Here is a 15,715-nt window from a genome sequence, read left to right on the forward strand (position 1 = left end):
CATTAGTTTATTTTTATTCTTGAGGTAATCTCTTCTAGAGCTAAGTATTTCTGTTTGCAGGTCATGGAATGTTTAAGAAATCCACTTCAAATGTTGGCACTGTTATGAACATAGACTTTTCCCTTTACTTCAGCTCAGAATTAAGATTTTTGATTCTTGTTGTTAATATTCCTTCCCAGTAGTCTGTAGAAGTTATCTGAAGAGAGTCTTATTGCTTTCTAGTAGTGGTCTACCACCAGGCTCTGGCTTCTCCAAAAACACTATTACCAAATGGATTTAAATGGGTATTAGACTAAGAGGCCTTCTTCTAATCAAGTTTATTATTTTTTAATTTTTAAAATTTTATTTTTTAATATTTTTTATAGAGGCATGTTTTTATTTATTTGTTTGTTTGTTTGTTTGTTTATACATGCACTGGGTACAGTCAGAAGCTCGGGAGGGTGAGAGAATTCACCAGAGCCAGAGCGGGGAGCAGAGCAGGCAGAAGGACCGAAGTACACTGCTGAGGGGAGCAGCGGGCGGCAGGAGAGGTCTGCGCGCCATGTGGGACCCTCCTCTGGTGGCCGGGGAGCAGCCGGGGATCGAACCGGCGCCGCAAAGGCCGCGGGCAGCTTCGCAACCCAGCGCTCAACCGCTGCGCCACCGGGGAGGCCCCTTCTAATCAAGTTTAAATGCATTTTATTTTTAGACATCCTACAAGAATTTTTTTCTTAAAAACAATGCCTCCAGGAGGTAAAAACAAAAAGCCTCCACTCCAAATAAATCAAGGTAAAAATAAACGGAAAGCTTAAGATGACATCAGTCCTATTTGTCTGTCCTGGTGTTATGTGAATGAAAAGCAGTAGCCAGTTATGGTGGCAGGTGATCGATCCAAAGTAATTGCCAAATTTGTTGACACTTTCCCATTTCTAAACCATTGTTAAAGAAAATCATATACGGGGTCACACCATCCTCACGGTTGTCCAAACCGTGAATCCAAACCTCTGGATTCATGTTTTCACCAAAAAAGAACTAGTAGTTTTTTGAAATTAGGAAGGGTGTGTTTGATTTGTTCTGCACCTTCTGTCATAAAAGATTTTAGTCTTTCTGGTTTCTGTTCAAGTTTGCCTTTAATTGATTTCATGCCAGTTTCGCACTGGCATGAAACCAAATAGAGAGCCCAGCAATAAAGCCGCACATATATGGGCAACTGATCTTTGACAAAGGAGCAAAGAATTTGCAATAGAACAAGGACAGTTTGTTCAATAAATGGCGCTGGGAAAACTGGACCACCAAAAACAAAAGAATGAAAGTAGACCACTACCTTACACCATGCACAAACATCAACTCAAATTGGATAAAATATCTGAACATAAAGGGACTATGGTGATGGGACACAGGTGAATGGATGGTTGGAATTTCACGGGGACTACACCTGAAAGGAAAAAGCATGCACTGTACAAAAACGAAGAATGATGTAAAAAAAAATCTATCTATCTATCTATCTATCTATCTATCTATCTATCTATCTATCTATCTATCTGTATAAAGATCTGAACATAAGACCCGAAACCATAAAATATACAGAAGAAAATATAGGTAAAACACTGCAAGACATACATCTCAGTAACATCTTTAAAGACTCATCACCCAAAGCAAAGAAAGTGAAGGAAAAGATAAACAGCCTGGGATGACATCAAACTAAAAAGCTTCTGTACAGCAAAAGAGACATTAACCAAAACAAAGAGCAGCCCACTGCTTGGGAGAAAACTTTTGCTTTCCATGCAACTGATAAGGGACTGATCACAAAGATGTACAAAGAACTCAAATGACTCAATAAAAACAAAGTAAACAACCCAGTCACATATGGGCAGAACTTAAAAGATACTTATCCAAAGAGGAACTGCAAATGGCCAACAGGCATATGAAAAAATGTTCAACATCCCTCATAATCAGGGAAATGCAAATCAAAACCACAATGAGAGATCACCTTACACCAGTGAGAATGGCACATATTAAAAAAAAAAAATCTAGCAACAACAAATGTTGGTGAGGATGTGGAGAAAAAGGAACTCTCCTGCACTGCTGGTGGGAGTGCAAACTGGTCCAACCAGTATGGAAAGCTTCATGAGATGGAGGCCACTAAAAATGGAGCTACCACATGACCCAGCAACCCCTCTACTAGGGATATACCCAAATGACACGAAAACACTAATTCAAAAGAATACCTGCATCCTTATGTTTATTGCAGCACTATTTATAATAGGTAAGACTTGGAAACAATCCAAATGCTCAAAAATAGATGACCGGATCAAGAAGATGTGGTTCATATACACAATGGAATACTATTCAGCAATCAAAACAGATAAACTAATGCCATTTGCAGCAACATGGATGAAGCGAGAAGGGATTACGCTCAGTGAAATAAGTCAGAAGGAAAAGAAAAATATCAGATGGTTTCACTGATAGGATTATAGGGAACCAAATAAGGCATTAGGGGAAAAATAATAAAAATAAAAAACAAAAGGAAACAAAAATAAACAGACATCTATAAATCAGAGACATTCTGCAGGGGAAGGGGAGGGAGAGGGACCAAAACAAGGGAGGGAAGAGCACAAGGGACTGTGGTGATGGTGCACGGGTGACTTGGTGATGGAAATTCTATGGGGACTACACATGAGAAAAGAAAGCAAACATTGTAAAAAAATGAACAATGATGTAAAATATACAGAAAGAAAGGAAGAAAGAAAGAAAGAAAGGAAGAAAGGAAGAAAGGAAGATAATAATAATATTGAGTCTCATAACCTGGATATAATATATATAACATTTAAGGTCTTCTTTCATTTCAGCAATATTTTGCATTTCTAAGTTTTCAGGTCTCATGCATTTTTGTCATCGTGTTACGGAGCAGCCCCGATATAAAACGGGTTGCCTGGCTGTGTGTAAGGCCGGAAAAAAACTGAAAGAACTCAAGTTAGGGATAAAACCGCTTAAGCTCATGGTTGAGGCCACGTTTGGGTTAAAAACACACCCACAAGAGCCGTACGCACGGGAAAAAAAAAAAAAAGCAGACTTTTCAAGATGTGAAACAAAGATTTTCACTGCGAGTCCTACAGACCTAGTGCGCTTTATGGTGACCAACGCAAGGAAAGTTACTTTGGGCTGGTCAACCACGGGTGTAGCTTGGAAACAACGTTGGGTGCCAAACTGTTACCGAGCAACCCCGATATAAAACGGGTTGCCTGGCTGTGGGTCCTCACCCGCGCGCTTAGAAGACTTATTAATACCCCACTACAGGCACACACAAAAGGTTAATAAAAGGTTTATTTACAAGGGAAAGGGAAATGAGGAAATGTACAACTCAGGGAGAAAATAGGGAAATAAAGTCTTTAATGCGTCCTACCCGATCCGCCGACCTGGAAACCCAAAGGCACTCTGAGAGCTGGCCGGGCGCTGCGAGCTGGCGGAGAGCCAAAAAGGAACCCCCCCAAAGCCCACGTGTCTGGTTTTATACCAAACCTGGCTGCTTAACCCCACCCTCAGGTTCCAGCCACCTTCCCTTTGGTGGTGATGGGATTTGTCTCTCCCAATGTCCTGATGGCTTTGGTCTGGGGTGGGGGTGGAGTCCACAAAGCCTGCATGGGATTAGCTTTAGGACATCCTTTCCCCCTAACAATCTTTATCCCCAACATTCCTTTTTTTTTTTTTTTTTGATGGCACTGTAAACAGTTTATTCTTATTTCAATTTGTAATGGATTATTGCCTACATAGATATGAAATTTTTACTTATTGATCTTGTGTCCTACAACTTTGCTAAACTAGTAAGTATATTCTAGTAGATTTTTTGGAGGTTCCATCTAATTTTCTACATAAACAATCTTGTCTGAAATATAGTTTTACTACTTTCTTTCCAATCTGTATGTCATTTGTTTCTTCTTGTCTTAGTGACTGGCCTAAACCTCTAGTACATTGTTGAATAGAAAAATCCTTTCCTTGGTCCTCATCTGATACGAACGCAACCAATCTTTCACTATTACCATTACCTTCATAATTACACCCAAGTCACAAATTTAAACCAATCCCCTCTTAATCTCACTCCATCATAATTAATGTCGATTACTATAATGTGGTGGCCAATATAATTTTAGACATTCCCCACAAGAATTGACACCGAAAGCCTTTTAGTAATGCCCCAAGTATGACTTCAGGCCATTTATTCCATTATTTTCACTGCATTAATGGATTAAGGGAATCCCTGTTTCAGCACTGTTCCATTCCTAGATCTGAGCAGAACTCCCTAGTAGCCATGCCTCATGGAAGTATCTAAATGAGGGTCTGCTTAACCCTGTGCTCTAGATTTTAAAACCATTACCCCTTTTGTTTTATTTTATTTTTATAAGTTCTGTGTTTATTTTTATTTATTTATTTATTTATTTTACACAAGCACTGGGTACAGTCAGAAGTGCGGGAGGGTGAGAGAATTCACCAGGGCCAGAGCGGGGAGCAGAGCAGGCACAGAAGGACCGAAGCACACTGCTGAGGGGAGCAGCGGGCAGCAGGAGAGGTCTGTGTGCCATGTGGCACCCTCCTCCGATGGCCGGGGAGCAGCCGGGGATCGAACCGGCGCTGCAGAGGCTGCGGGCAGCTTCGCAACCCAGCGCTCAACCGCTGCGCCAACGGGGAGGCCCCCATTACCCCTTTTAAAGTCTTCTTTGTTCAGGGATTTAGGCAAACCTCTTCTCCACCATCGTCCAAATTAATATATTTCTATATTCATCTCCACACGGTGCCCCAGAGCCCCTAGTGAAACAGTCACCGCGCAAGGACCAAGAGAGTGGTGGGTGGTGGGTGCTACCTGAGCCCCTCACTGTTCTCGGCTGGCTTCTGGGCCCTGGGCAGGTGCCTGAGCCCCTCAGGCCTTGTTTCTTCTTTCACAGGGCGGTGGTCACAGGCCACCTCAAACTGCTCCACATTTCTCCTTCTACTATAGCAGCACCGTCCCCAAACACCCCCCACCCTTGGGGCCTATGGCCCCAGACAGTCCCGTCATTTTCAGACCTAGGAGGGGGGTCTCATTTCTCCCCCCTCCTTGGCTGGCACTCCCACTCACCCTTTCAAAAGCCTTCAAAGACTCCTCAAGTTCAAACCCCTACAGCCCCTCCACTCTCCAGGGGACCTGCCTTCCCTGCTTCGTGAGCCCCCATCCCTCTAATGCTCAGGGCCCCAAACCCTCCCGTGGCCTCAAAGTTTCCAAGGGCTGTCCCTCCCCAGCACCACCATCCCCCTCCAGTTTGCCAGGAGGGACCGGCTTAGACAAACATTGGCTGCCAACGTCCTGTGCCCACTATGTCAAAGCTCTGCTGGAAGCGGCGCGGTTCCCTGGTAAACTTGGGCTGCTCCGTGCACCCCCATTTTTAGTTTTCAGAGCCGGGGCCAGGGCCTTAACACCCCTTGGGCCTCGACCTGCCCTTCTTACACGTGGAATAAGGACATCAGCATGCGTTGGGTGGAAGGGGGTGCCCAGTCCTGCATCCGGGAAAACAGGGGCAGCGCCTGAGGCCCGGCGAGGCCAGGCCTCCTCCGGCCGCCAGGTAGGTCACGGCGCGCGGGTCGGGCGCCGAGCACTGGCCGGCCAGCCTCCGCGGCGTCCAGCCCCGGGCGGGCCGCCAGGTGAGTGCGCCCGGGACCTGCACAGGCGTTGCTGGCGGCCCGTGCGTCCACCGGCGACTGCGGCTCATGGAGCGGCGCGCGGGGGTCGCCGCCGACCCCAGCGGGCGCAGAGGAGGTACAGAGGGGGAGGCAGGAGAGGGCGCGTCCGCTGCCACCCCGGGCCCCGCCTGTCTGCTCCGCGCCTTCTCCTTCCGACAGGTGGTAAACAAAGCAGCCCTGGCGCCCAGGCGGCGGCCGCGGCGGCGGCGGCGGAGGGCAGGGGCCAAGCGACCCAGCTAGCGACCCAGAGACCCGAGCCTGGCTCCAGGCCCCCTACCTGCACCCGCAGCCGCCGCCGCAGCCCTGCACCAGCCCCTGCGGCGCGGGGCTGCGCACCACACCCGGAGGCTCGCAGGAGCCTCTGAGCAGTTGTGCAGCAGGGGTCTGCCTGGGGTCACTGGGGACCCCTGAGCACTCGGGGCTGTGATGAATTGTCCGGGGTTAGCTGGTGGCATGTGGGGATACGTGGAGGGACAACCTGGGACTACGTGGGCCCTCGGGGTTGCCCCAGGATGTCTGGAGGGGGAATCGGGGGCGCGGGGGCCACAAGGGGGCCGACTGTCCTGTGGGGACATCTAGGGAGACCGGGGTCCCTTTCGATGTTGGGGGGGGAAGACTTTGGAATCCGTGGTCATGAGGGGGAGTCGGAGACCTCCAGAGGTATTCACGGGGCGTTCGGAGGTGTCCGGGAATGTTGCGTTCAAACACCCACGTCCAGGGATACGGTGGGGATCGTGGGGTGGCAGACCCACCGCGGCCTGGGGTGGCGGGACAGTAGGTGACCTCGGGAACTGTGGAGGGGGTGTTCGGGCTCTCCAGGGATGTGGAAGGGCATGGTTGGGTCGTCGGACGCCGGGGTGGGGGTGTGGGCCGTGGGGGGTTGCGGAGGCTCAGGTTCGGCTCTGACCTGTCCTTTTCGCCCGCGCAGGCCGCGGCCTTTCCCCGCCGGCGGGCCGCAGCGCCCGGCAGCTGCTGGAGCGGCTGGACGCGCGCCCCCTGGCGGCCCGAGCTGCGAACGACGTGGCGGCGCTGGTACGCCGGGCTGGTGCCACACTGCGCCTGCGCCCCAAGGAGGGTGCGTGACGGGGGCGGGGCCGCCCGGGGGATGCGGTCCGGGCGGAGCTCGTTTCTGAGGTGGCGGGCCTGGGGTTCTTAGTTACTCGGGTCTTGAGCCAACAGTGTGAGTGGAGAGGGCGGGGTCGGAGGGAGCTCCAGGGGGCGGGGCCTTGGGGTACCCTGGACTACTCCTACAGGTGGTGATACCAGGAGGGTTATCGCAGTAGGTGAGTGTTGGAAGGTTAGCGAAGAAGGGCGAGAGGCTGGACGCGGTCCAGCTCAGCGGGGCTTGGGGTGGCATTCCTCAGGTCTGGAAGCTCTGGGGGCGGGCACTTAGCTAAGGGGCGGGCGTGGAATGCTAATATAGGGGGTGTGGCCTACCCACCCTTGTGGGTGGGGCTCGAACCGTCAGGAGTGGGTTGAGGCTTATGGGCTAATTAGAGGGCGGCACTTGGAATGAGCAGGAGCGAATCCTGGAGCAGCATCCTCTCGGGTGGGCCTGAGGGTGTTATTTGAGGGGCGGGTCTCCGTGTTACTAGAGGGAGGTGGCAAGGAATGGAGGACTCCTCAAAGACCTGGACCCAGTATACTAGTTAAGAGACAGGAATCAGTACAGCTATTTTTTATTTGTGTGGGGGAAGTATTTAAAACGGTAGGTGAATTTGTAAGTGCATTCTAGAGTCAAGAAAAACAGATGAGGATAAATATTACTCAGGGGCCTCATCCTAGGTCGTTTCCATGGAGTACTCTTCAATTGCCTCTTTAATTTCCCAGCCACTTGCATGCTGGATTCTGCCGAGATAGAGGTCACCGACAGTCGCCTGCCTAATCCCACATTGGTGGAACACCCACCCCAGGTACCACCTTGTCCTAATTGAGGCCTCAAGATAGTGAGATTGGCAATGTATGAACACTTGTTTTCTTACTTCAGCATCGTCATTCCAATACTTTGGGTGCACGTGCCACGCAGCCTCAAATGACCCAGGCTAAGTTACGTTGTGCTTCGAAGTATCCCCAAGGCTCCGGTCAGTTCAGTGTAGAACTGTTTCGCAGTCCCGTGGGCTTTGGCCTCACTTTAAGTGGCGGACGAGATGCAACTGGGAACACTCCCTTGGCAGTGGGCGGACTGCTGAAGGATGGGCCTGCACAGCGCTGTGGTCGTTTGCAAGTGAGCATAAGACACCCTCCATTCAACCTTGCTAGTCCCATTCTTGCCCTTTTGGGAGGCCCTCTCTGGGCTTTCTGCAATTCTCCTCGCCTTGCACTCTTGCAGGCTGGCGATCTTGTGCTTCGCATCAACGGAGAGTCAACTCAGCACCTCTCCCATGCCCAGGTCCTGGAGCGGATTCGGGCAGGCAGCCCCAGGCTCCATCTTGTGCTTCGCAGGCCTCTTGAGAACCACCCTGGCAAACCTGAGGGTGTGTCAGGGCCCCAGAAAGGAGATGGTGGGTTTCCCAGAAGTGACGGCTCACCCATCTGGAGGGGTGGGGAGGGTTCCAGAGGGGAGAGGCTGAGATCCTGGGTGGGAAGTGGTGGGTAGTTTCCATAAGGAGGGCCAGGGGTTTGGTATCTGTGCAGGGTCATGGTATGCTCCAAATTGAGGGCAAGAAATGTAGGGTCCCAGAATGGGAACATGGGTGGATTTCAGAAGAGGCTTTTGAGGTACTGGGAGGGGAGAGAAGGGAAAATGTCTGGGGTCAAAGGAAGTGTTCTGAAGGAAGCATCAAGGTCTTCCAAGAGAAAGAGAGTGGGTCTCAGCAGGGAGAGAATGAGTTGAGGGTGCAGCAATAGGGAGGTCTAGATCTCAAAGATCAGGAATCCAAAGGGAAGGGTTGGGAGTCTAGGAAGGTGAGTTGAGCATAGGGAGAGTTTGAGGTCCTAGATAGGAGGGATTTGGGGTCTCCACATCAAGGTCAGGGTTTGATTTCCTTTGGGGATCATGATGATTTCTGAGGGATGAGTCCTGGACTTAGGAGAGCAGTCTTTGTAAAGGAAGCTTCTGGCATCCTGAAGGGTGGTGTGGGTCCCTGAGCGGTGTGTCCAGACCTTGAAGGCAGTTTTCACAAAGGAGAGTTGTCTGTCTCCCACAGCCCCTGGAATCTCCCATCTTCAGTCAAGGGGTTCAGATCTCTGATCCCTATCCTACAGCCAATGTAACCCGCAGTTCTGCCATTCCCAGATCGCCTAGGTCCTGGGAGACCAGAGGTCTTGAGTTCTAGCTGTGCCAGCGCTTCCCCATTTCTGCACCCGGGATCCTGTGAACCACGCCAAACCCGGGGCAACCAGGAGCCTAGCCCAGAGCGGGCAGCCAACGACTCCGCAGATTCTCCTGCAGAGCGCCACACAGAGGACCCCGGAGACCCAACCCCCGGTTCCCCAGGGCCCTGGCTGGTGCCGAGCGAAGAAAGGCTCTCGCGGGCCCTAGGGATCCCGGGATATGCGCAGCTATCGCTGGAGATGGCAGCCGGAAGGCGGAGGCACTGAGCATGCATCAGACAGCTGGTGCTCTCTTGGCACTGCCCAACCTGGATCTGGCGTCGTGGAGAGAGCGTCCCTTTTGTCTTGTCCCCCCTCCTGCTGCGCAGTCGACCAGCCCGCACTCCCCTCACGTACTCAGTGGCATGGTCCTCCCAGACCGGCCAGCCCGGCGCTTCTTGTTTCGGGAGGGGGGGTAATAAAATGGTTCGATCCAGTGTTGACTTGCCAGGTGCTCTAGGCAGGGTGGGGCTCCTGAGTCCTGCCACAAAAGAGGGGGTGGATCGATCAGGTTTCCAGGAGGGCCTCCTCTGGAAACCCTCGACAACGTACTTTGTGGGGGTGCTTTCTTATCTCTGGAGGGTGTTTTGCTTCTGCCGGTCCTCAGTCCGGCGTGCCCTCTCAGCACTCTTTCCCCTGGCCAACATCTGCTTCTCTCCCCCATTCATTCATTTCACTTTTTTTTTGGGGGGGGTAAGTGTGCAGGGGTCATGGATAATTATTACGCGGGGCGTGGGGTATGCAGAGGCGGGCTTATTGGGACGGGGGCGGGGGGAGGGCACCGGCATACCTATAGCCCTGGACTGGCATGGTCCAAACCCTCAGCTGACTACCGGATAGCAAGGCTAGAAGCAGGGCGGCTTCCTTCGCCGGGAACCTGCGGTCTCTCACTTCCGCCCGGGTTGGCAAGCTTTCTCTGGTGCATAGACTGCCACCCTCATGGCAAGGGCTGGGGCCCTGGAGCCCCCTTTGGGGCGGAGCCTAGAAGGTGTGAGTCAGCGGGCCGGGCTGAAAAAGTTTGTGAGAGACTGTGGGCCATGCCCCCTTCCATAGTTGGGGAAGAACTGCGGCTGGGCTTGTGTGCACACGCCACACGATGAGCTGGGCGTTCCCGGCCCTGGGAGAGGCTTGAGTTTCCTCCATCCTGAGGACAGAGCCCTAAAGCTGGGGCTTATATCACCAATAGGACTTCAGCCTGGGTAGCTCTGAAGCTGAAGCTACCTAGGCACTGGCCAGGGCCAGAAACGTCCAGTCACCTCCGCTGTCACCACATCCTGAATACTTGGCCACATCCCCCTAATGCAGGAAGCTGTGATCAGGTTGGAATGGACAAATCTCACCCCTATGGGGAGGGGTTGTGGTGGTGGGAAATTAGAGGACCAGGCCATGAGTGCACAGGGTGGTGCTGGGGAGGAGAGAGGGAGAGAAAAGTCAGGCTGAGAGTTGGAGTGTAAAGAGGTGAACCCTTGGATGGTAGCAATGGAGACATTGTAGGGGTGCAACTCTGAGGCATTCAGCTACCCCTGACTCAGAGACTGGTAGAGGTGTGGCTCTATGGAAGTCAGAAAAGGACTCCAGAACTCCAGTCTTATAAACACAGTTACACCCAGGAGACTAATAATAGTAACCCCAGCCACCACTTAGCCTTATCCCTGCCACTGGCTTTACTTGCACTATCTATTTTCATTTAGTTACACATCTCAACCCCAATATGTCCATTTCATAGAAGAGGGAAGTGAGATCCAGAGAGTATAAATAGCTTGATGGGGGAGGGGGAGTTAGGCAAGATGTCATCAAGGCCTGATTCCCAAGCCTGTCTAATCTCACCTGCATTTGACTGAGCCTCAGCTGTTTACCTTGCACTGTGATAGGCCCTGGGGGAAATGTCGGGGGAACAAACTTAAAGATTTACATTCTTGTGTAACTGCTGTAGTGCGGATTAGATAGATGTCAGAAAATGCAGAAAGATAAATAAATAAAAGTTAATTTCAGGTAGAAGTGATAGGAAGATAGCAAAAGGAGGTTATAATGGGAGAGATAATGATGGTCGGCTGCTGGCCTCTTAGGAAACTTAACATTTGAAACATTTGATTTTTTTTTTTGCATAGAAGAACTGGGGTATAGGCCAGAGGTGTGGGGGATGAGAGGATGCACCAGAGACAGAGTGGGGAGCAGGATAGGAGGATCCACTGAAACACACTGCTGAGGGGAGCAGTGGGGGAGACAGGAGAGGTCCGCTGTGCCACATGTGGGTTAGCTCCCTGGCTGAGGATCAAACCCAGGTCTTAGCGGTGAAAGCGCTGAGAACCCCACCAACCGCCAGGGAGTTTCCAAAGACTTAACATTTGAACTGGGACCTGATGGACCTGATGTGTGAAGAGCTGGGGGAAAGGCATTGACAGCAGTGGGAACAGCAGGTGCAAAGGTCCTGTTGTGGAGCAGAGTTTGTTCTAGAAACTCAGGTATGTCCTCACAGAGTTGGAAAACATACACTCAAGCACTGGGAAAAGTATGTTTCACCCCTTCCACTATTCAGTCACTCGGCAATGTGGGCTGAAATCAAGGAATACCTTCTATGGTTTTGAGGGGCCCTAGGTTGGTGAGGGAGAGTAGGCAGGCTGTTGGGTCCAACTATTCTAGCCTTCCAGCCACATCTCTCTCCAGATGATAGAAGAATAAAACCAACATCCGGTCTGGGGAGCAAAAGCCTTCAATACACATCTCAGTCATAGATGACTTCTGCACATCTTAGATGCAGAGATTGAGGCTGAGTCAGGAAAAATGACTTATTTAGGATAACACACTCTTCAAATAAAATCAACTTGTCACCCACCCAGCCTGGCACCCCAGGAGTCTTCCCCTCATCTTACCAAGCTCCCAGCAAGGAGTAAATGTGTGCTCCTTCCCCAGTCTTCATCTAGGGATGGGTTAACAACTCCTTTCCTGAGAATCAGGAAAGTAGACCCAACACTTGAGGCCAGGACTTCCCCAAGATCTAAGAACTGAGAATCGTACTGTGGGCTCTGACATAATGTCAGCTCCATATACTGTGTAACTTGATGCTTACCAGTCCCTGTTCGTTCTTACCTTGTGGCCAGCCTCATCTCTTTTCTGTCACTGCCAAGAGGTTTAGTCCATGATTCACGATCCTTTATCTGTGATTCTGAAGTCCAAAAAGTTTTGGAAACTGACAGTCTGCACAAGTTCGGTGGTACTTTTTTTTTTTTTTTTAAAGACATGACCTGACTAATGAACATTTTCATCCTTGCTTACCCACCCCTTCCCTTGAGGAAATATGTTCTTTCAAAATGGGGAAACCTCGGCCCCGCTGACAGTGTGAAGTGACACACCATATTTGTATTGGGAAAACTTTCTGAAATCTGAATTCTGGAAACATCTGGGTTTAACTGTGGTGTCGACCTTTTTGTTACAGCTGAGGAAACTGAGTCACCCCTTACCAAAGCCTATCTCAGCGTTCTGAGTTGAGTCAGTCCCTAGGGAGGGGAGGGTATTTGTATTCTGAAAAGGTAAAGGCTCTCGCTGTTACCCCGCACAGGACCTCGAAATGCCAAGCCTCAAAGGCTGGCACCCCTGGAGATAGGGGGCGCCCCTGGAGGGGGGGGTGCTAGGAGCGGGCGAGGAGTATCCTTGGCGGGCGGGGCAAGGGGGCTTCCGGGGCGGCAGCCACCTGGCCCGGCCCCCTCCGGCTCCGCCCGCTTCAGCTCCGCGCGGTGATTCACTCCCTCCTTCGCCCCGGGGGCCCCTTCCCGGCCAGACGGCGGGCTAGACGACTGGGTGTGCAGCGTCCTCGAACCCGCGAGCAAGCCAGCAGATCCTCCGCTGCGGTAGAGACACCGGCCCACGCCATGGCGGATTCCGAGCGCTTCTCGGCCCCCGGCTGTTGGGCCGCCTGTACCAGCTTTTGGCGCACCCGAAAGGGAATTCTTCTGTTTGCTGAGATTGTGAGCGTCCCGGGACCGGCGGGTGGGCAAAGGTGGAGTTGGGTGTCTGGACCGTGCAGAGTTGGGTGGCCCCGGGTGAGGGAGGCGCTGGCCCGGAGCGTTCAGTTTGGGGTGAGGGTGGATGGGTTAGTGGTGGGGGCCCGAGACCAGAGGCTCAGGGCGAATCAGTGGGGTTCGGAGAAGGTGGTCGGGAGCTGCGGGTCCACCGGGAGAGGCAAGGGACGTATAACACAAATGGGGCGCCCGGTGGAGAGAGATGACTTGGACTCATCGGTGGACTCATCGAAGGGGTCCCAAGGGCCTGGGAGGTTGGGGGGCCTCCCGTGGCAGGGCGTGGCGCGGCCTGGGCACTGGCGGGGCGGGCTGGCCAGGTGCCAAGGGGCGGGGTCTGTTGGGGTGGGGCCCCGCGCGGTATGGTGGCCCGCCCTTCGCAACTCTTTCTCACCCTTGTGTGCTGGGGCGGGAGGACCTTAGCTATCCCGGTCTCTGCAGGCCTCGTTTTCCCGCCCCCCTCAAAGTGAGTTCAGCCTTAGAGTCACTTTTAAAAGAGGTTCGGCGCCTTTAATGGAGCCCTGCCCCTCCGGTGTCAGTCTCTGAGCTTCCCCAAGGGGTTGCCTGGGGAACCATATGCCCCGCCCATCCAAGGCGCTGAAGCTGGCGCCTGCAGGGCTCGCGAAACACCTGGCGGCGCCACTCCCTGCAGGCCACCCCTTCCTTAGGAGGGAAAGGGGGAAAACGGAGTGACCCAACTCTTCCCCTTGCCAGCTGAGTGACCCCGAGTCAGTCGCTTAACCTCTCTGTGCCTCACTTTTCTCATCTCTAAACTAAAGATAGTAGTAATAACAGTACAGCTCATTAGGTTGCTGTGATGATTAAGTGAATTAGTGCAGTTCTTAGAACGATATTTGGAACACAGTAAGCACACAGTAAGTAGTTAGGTGTGATTATTTGTCATCTTCCCTGTCCTGATAGGCATCCCAGTTTGAGATTCCTAATTTAAACCAACCCCCTCAGCCTCGGAGGTTGGTGGAGACCTCTTTCCCATGCCATCCTTCCAGATACTGTGCCTGGTGATCCTCATCTGCTTCAGTGCCTCCACGCCCGGATACTCCTCCCTGTCAGTGGTTGAGATGATCCTTGCTGCTGTTTTCTTTGTCATCTACATGTGTGATCTGCACACCAAGATACAGTTCATCAACTGGCCTTGGAGTGTGAGAAAGGGTTGGAAAATGGTGGGGCTGGGGAGGGGCCCCAGCAGTTGGGAAGATCTGGTGGACTCTGAATGCTGACTTCCGTCTTTTCCCTGTACCTCACAGGATTTCTTGCGAACCATCATAGCGGCCATCCTCTACCTGATCACCTCCATTGTTGTTCTTGTTCACGGAGGAAACAACTCTTCAATCGTCGCTGGGGTAAAGGCCAGGGAGGCTGCACTAAAGTCTAGAGTTTGGGGACCCAAGGCTACCTCTGCTTCTAATAGAAAGCATGTGACCCATAGCAGGTCACACCTGTCTTCAGGGCCTGCAGGAAATTCTGCTCCAGGCCCTGTTTTTCCTTCCAAGATCAGTTGTTGTGAAGTTCCATCCCTGTCCAGCATAGGGACCATTGTGGGAATCATAAGATGTGGCCCCTTTGCCAATGCATTAGACCACCATCTGCTAGAACTTTGTCTTAAATGTACAGTGTGGATGGTGCCTACGTCAGGCTACCATATGGTTGTCCTGTGTTCAGAGGTCCTAGGAGAAGGCCGGTAGGGTCAGTTCTATCTCCTGGCCATTCCCTGAGTGCTGTCCAGGTTCCCAACCTGGGGCTTCAGTATCCATCCCTCTGGGGAGTAGCCAGTCACTGGATGAGGTAGAAACGAGGAGGTTGGAGAGGAGTAGGCTGATCAGCTTAATCCAACTTCCCTCACTCCCATTCTACTCACCAGGTACTGGGCCTATTTGCTACCTTCCTCTTTGGCTATGATGCCTATATCACCTTCCCTTTGCGCCAACAAAGACACACAGCAGCCCCTACTGGTAAGTGTATATGTGGGCAGTTTGCTGAGGGGGCTGAGAAGGAAAGGGGTATCTCAAGGGCATGAATGCCAAATCAGTCCCTTCTTGGTACAGATTACAGCTGTAGTGTCAGCAGTACCATAAGTGTCAATATTCTTGTCTGTAAAATGGGCATATAGATCCACCCAATGTTTTCTTTCTTTTCCTCATTTGCAGACCCTGCAGATGGCCCAGTGTAGGTGAACCACCCTTCATTTCTCCTTGCAACCTGCAAAAACCACCTCCTTGGAAGTAACTCCTCCCCACCCTGCAACAGTACTCCTAGCCTACTCCTGCCCCCTTGAGGTAAAAGTGCCTTTACCTGGAGATTTGTCTTCCAGCCTGCCAGTCAGACTTCCTGGGTATGACCGCCTTTGTGTGTGCCTAGTTCCCCCTGCCTTTTACAGTATCCAAAAGGAGCAACCAGTTGTTCCTGGACTATGCCCCCACCTAAGCCACTGCCCAAAATGATTTCGGACTCCAGTTGTGTCCCACTCCAAATAACCTCAGTGTGAGGTTATTTATCCTTGTAGAAGGAGAAATAAATAATAATAAACAGATGGTTTAATGAATAAATTAATCCTCTGATTAATTGTGGATAGACCTCAAACATCTGGAAGGGGAAAATTGGGGCGGGGAGCAGCTGAAGCAAAAGAGTAAAGAAGCCGGGCCTGTCTTACAACAAATATTAAATTACTCCAATAGTACAAACAG

General features: G+C 51.6%; 2 protein-coding genes across 2 annotated transcripts; both read left to right on the forward strand.

The window, feature by feature from the left end:
• Positions 1-5,715: 5,715 nt before the first annotated feature.
• On the forward strand, positions 5,716-9,427 carry MAGIX (MAGI family member, X-linked; the record flags this gene model as incomplete). The annotated part of the gene is made up of 6 exons (XM_084258700.1): positions 5,716-5,764; positions 6,617-6,763; positions 7,519-7,601; positions 7,676-7,912; positions 8,018-8,189; positions 8,924-9,427. The coding sequence occupies 6 exons, from the start codon at positions 5,716-5,718 to the stop codon at positions 9,226-9,228; spliced, it is 993 nt and encodes a 330-aa protein (XP_084114826.1). The 3' UTR covers positions 9,229-9,427.
• A 3,439-nt stretch (positions 9,428-12,866) lies between these two features.
• PLP2 (proteolipid protein 2) lies at positions 12,867-15,201 on the forward strand (the record flags this gene model as incomplete). Its single annotated transcript, XM_084259073.1, has 5 exons — positions 12,867-12,962; positions 14,021-14,173; positions 14,279-14,374; positions 14,893-14,983; positions 15,179-15,201. 5 exons carry the CDS (start codon positions 12,867-12,869, stop codon positions 15,199-15,201), a joined length of 459 nt encoding a protein of 152 aa, XP_084115199.1.
• Positions 15,202-15,715: the final 514 nt, after the last annotated feature.

This window comes from Talpa europaea, assembly GCF_964194135.1.
Source record: "Talpa europaea genome assembly, chromosome: X".
In the NCBI taxonomy this organism is placed as follows: Eukaryota; Metazoa; Chordata; class Mammalia; order Eulipotyphla; family Talpidae; genus Talpa; species Talpa europaea.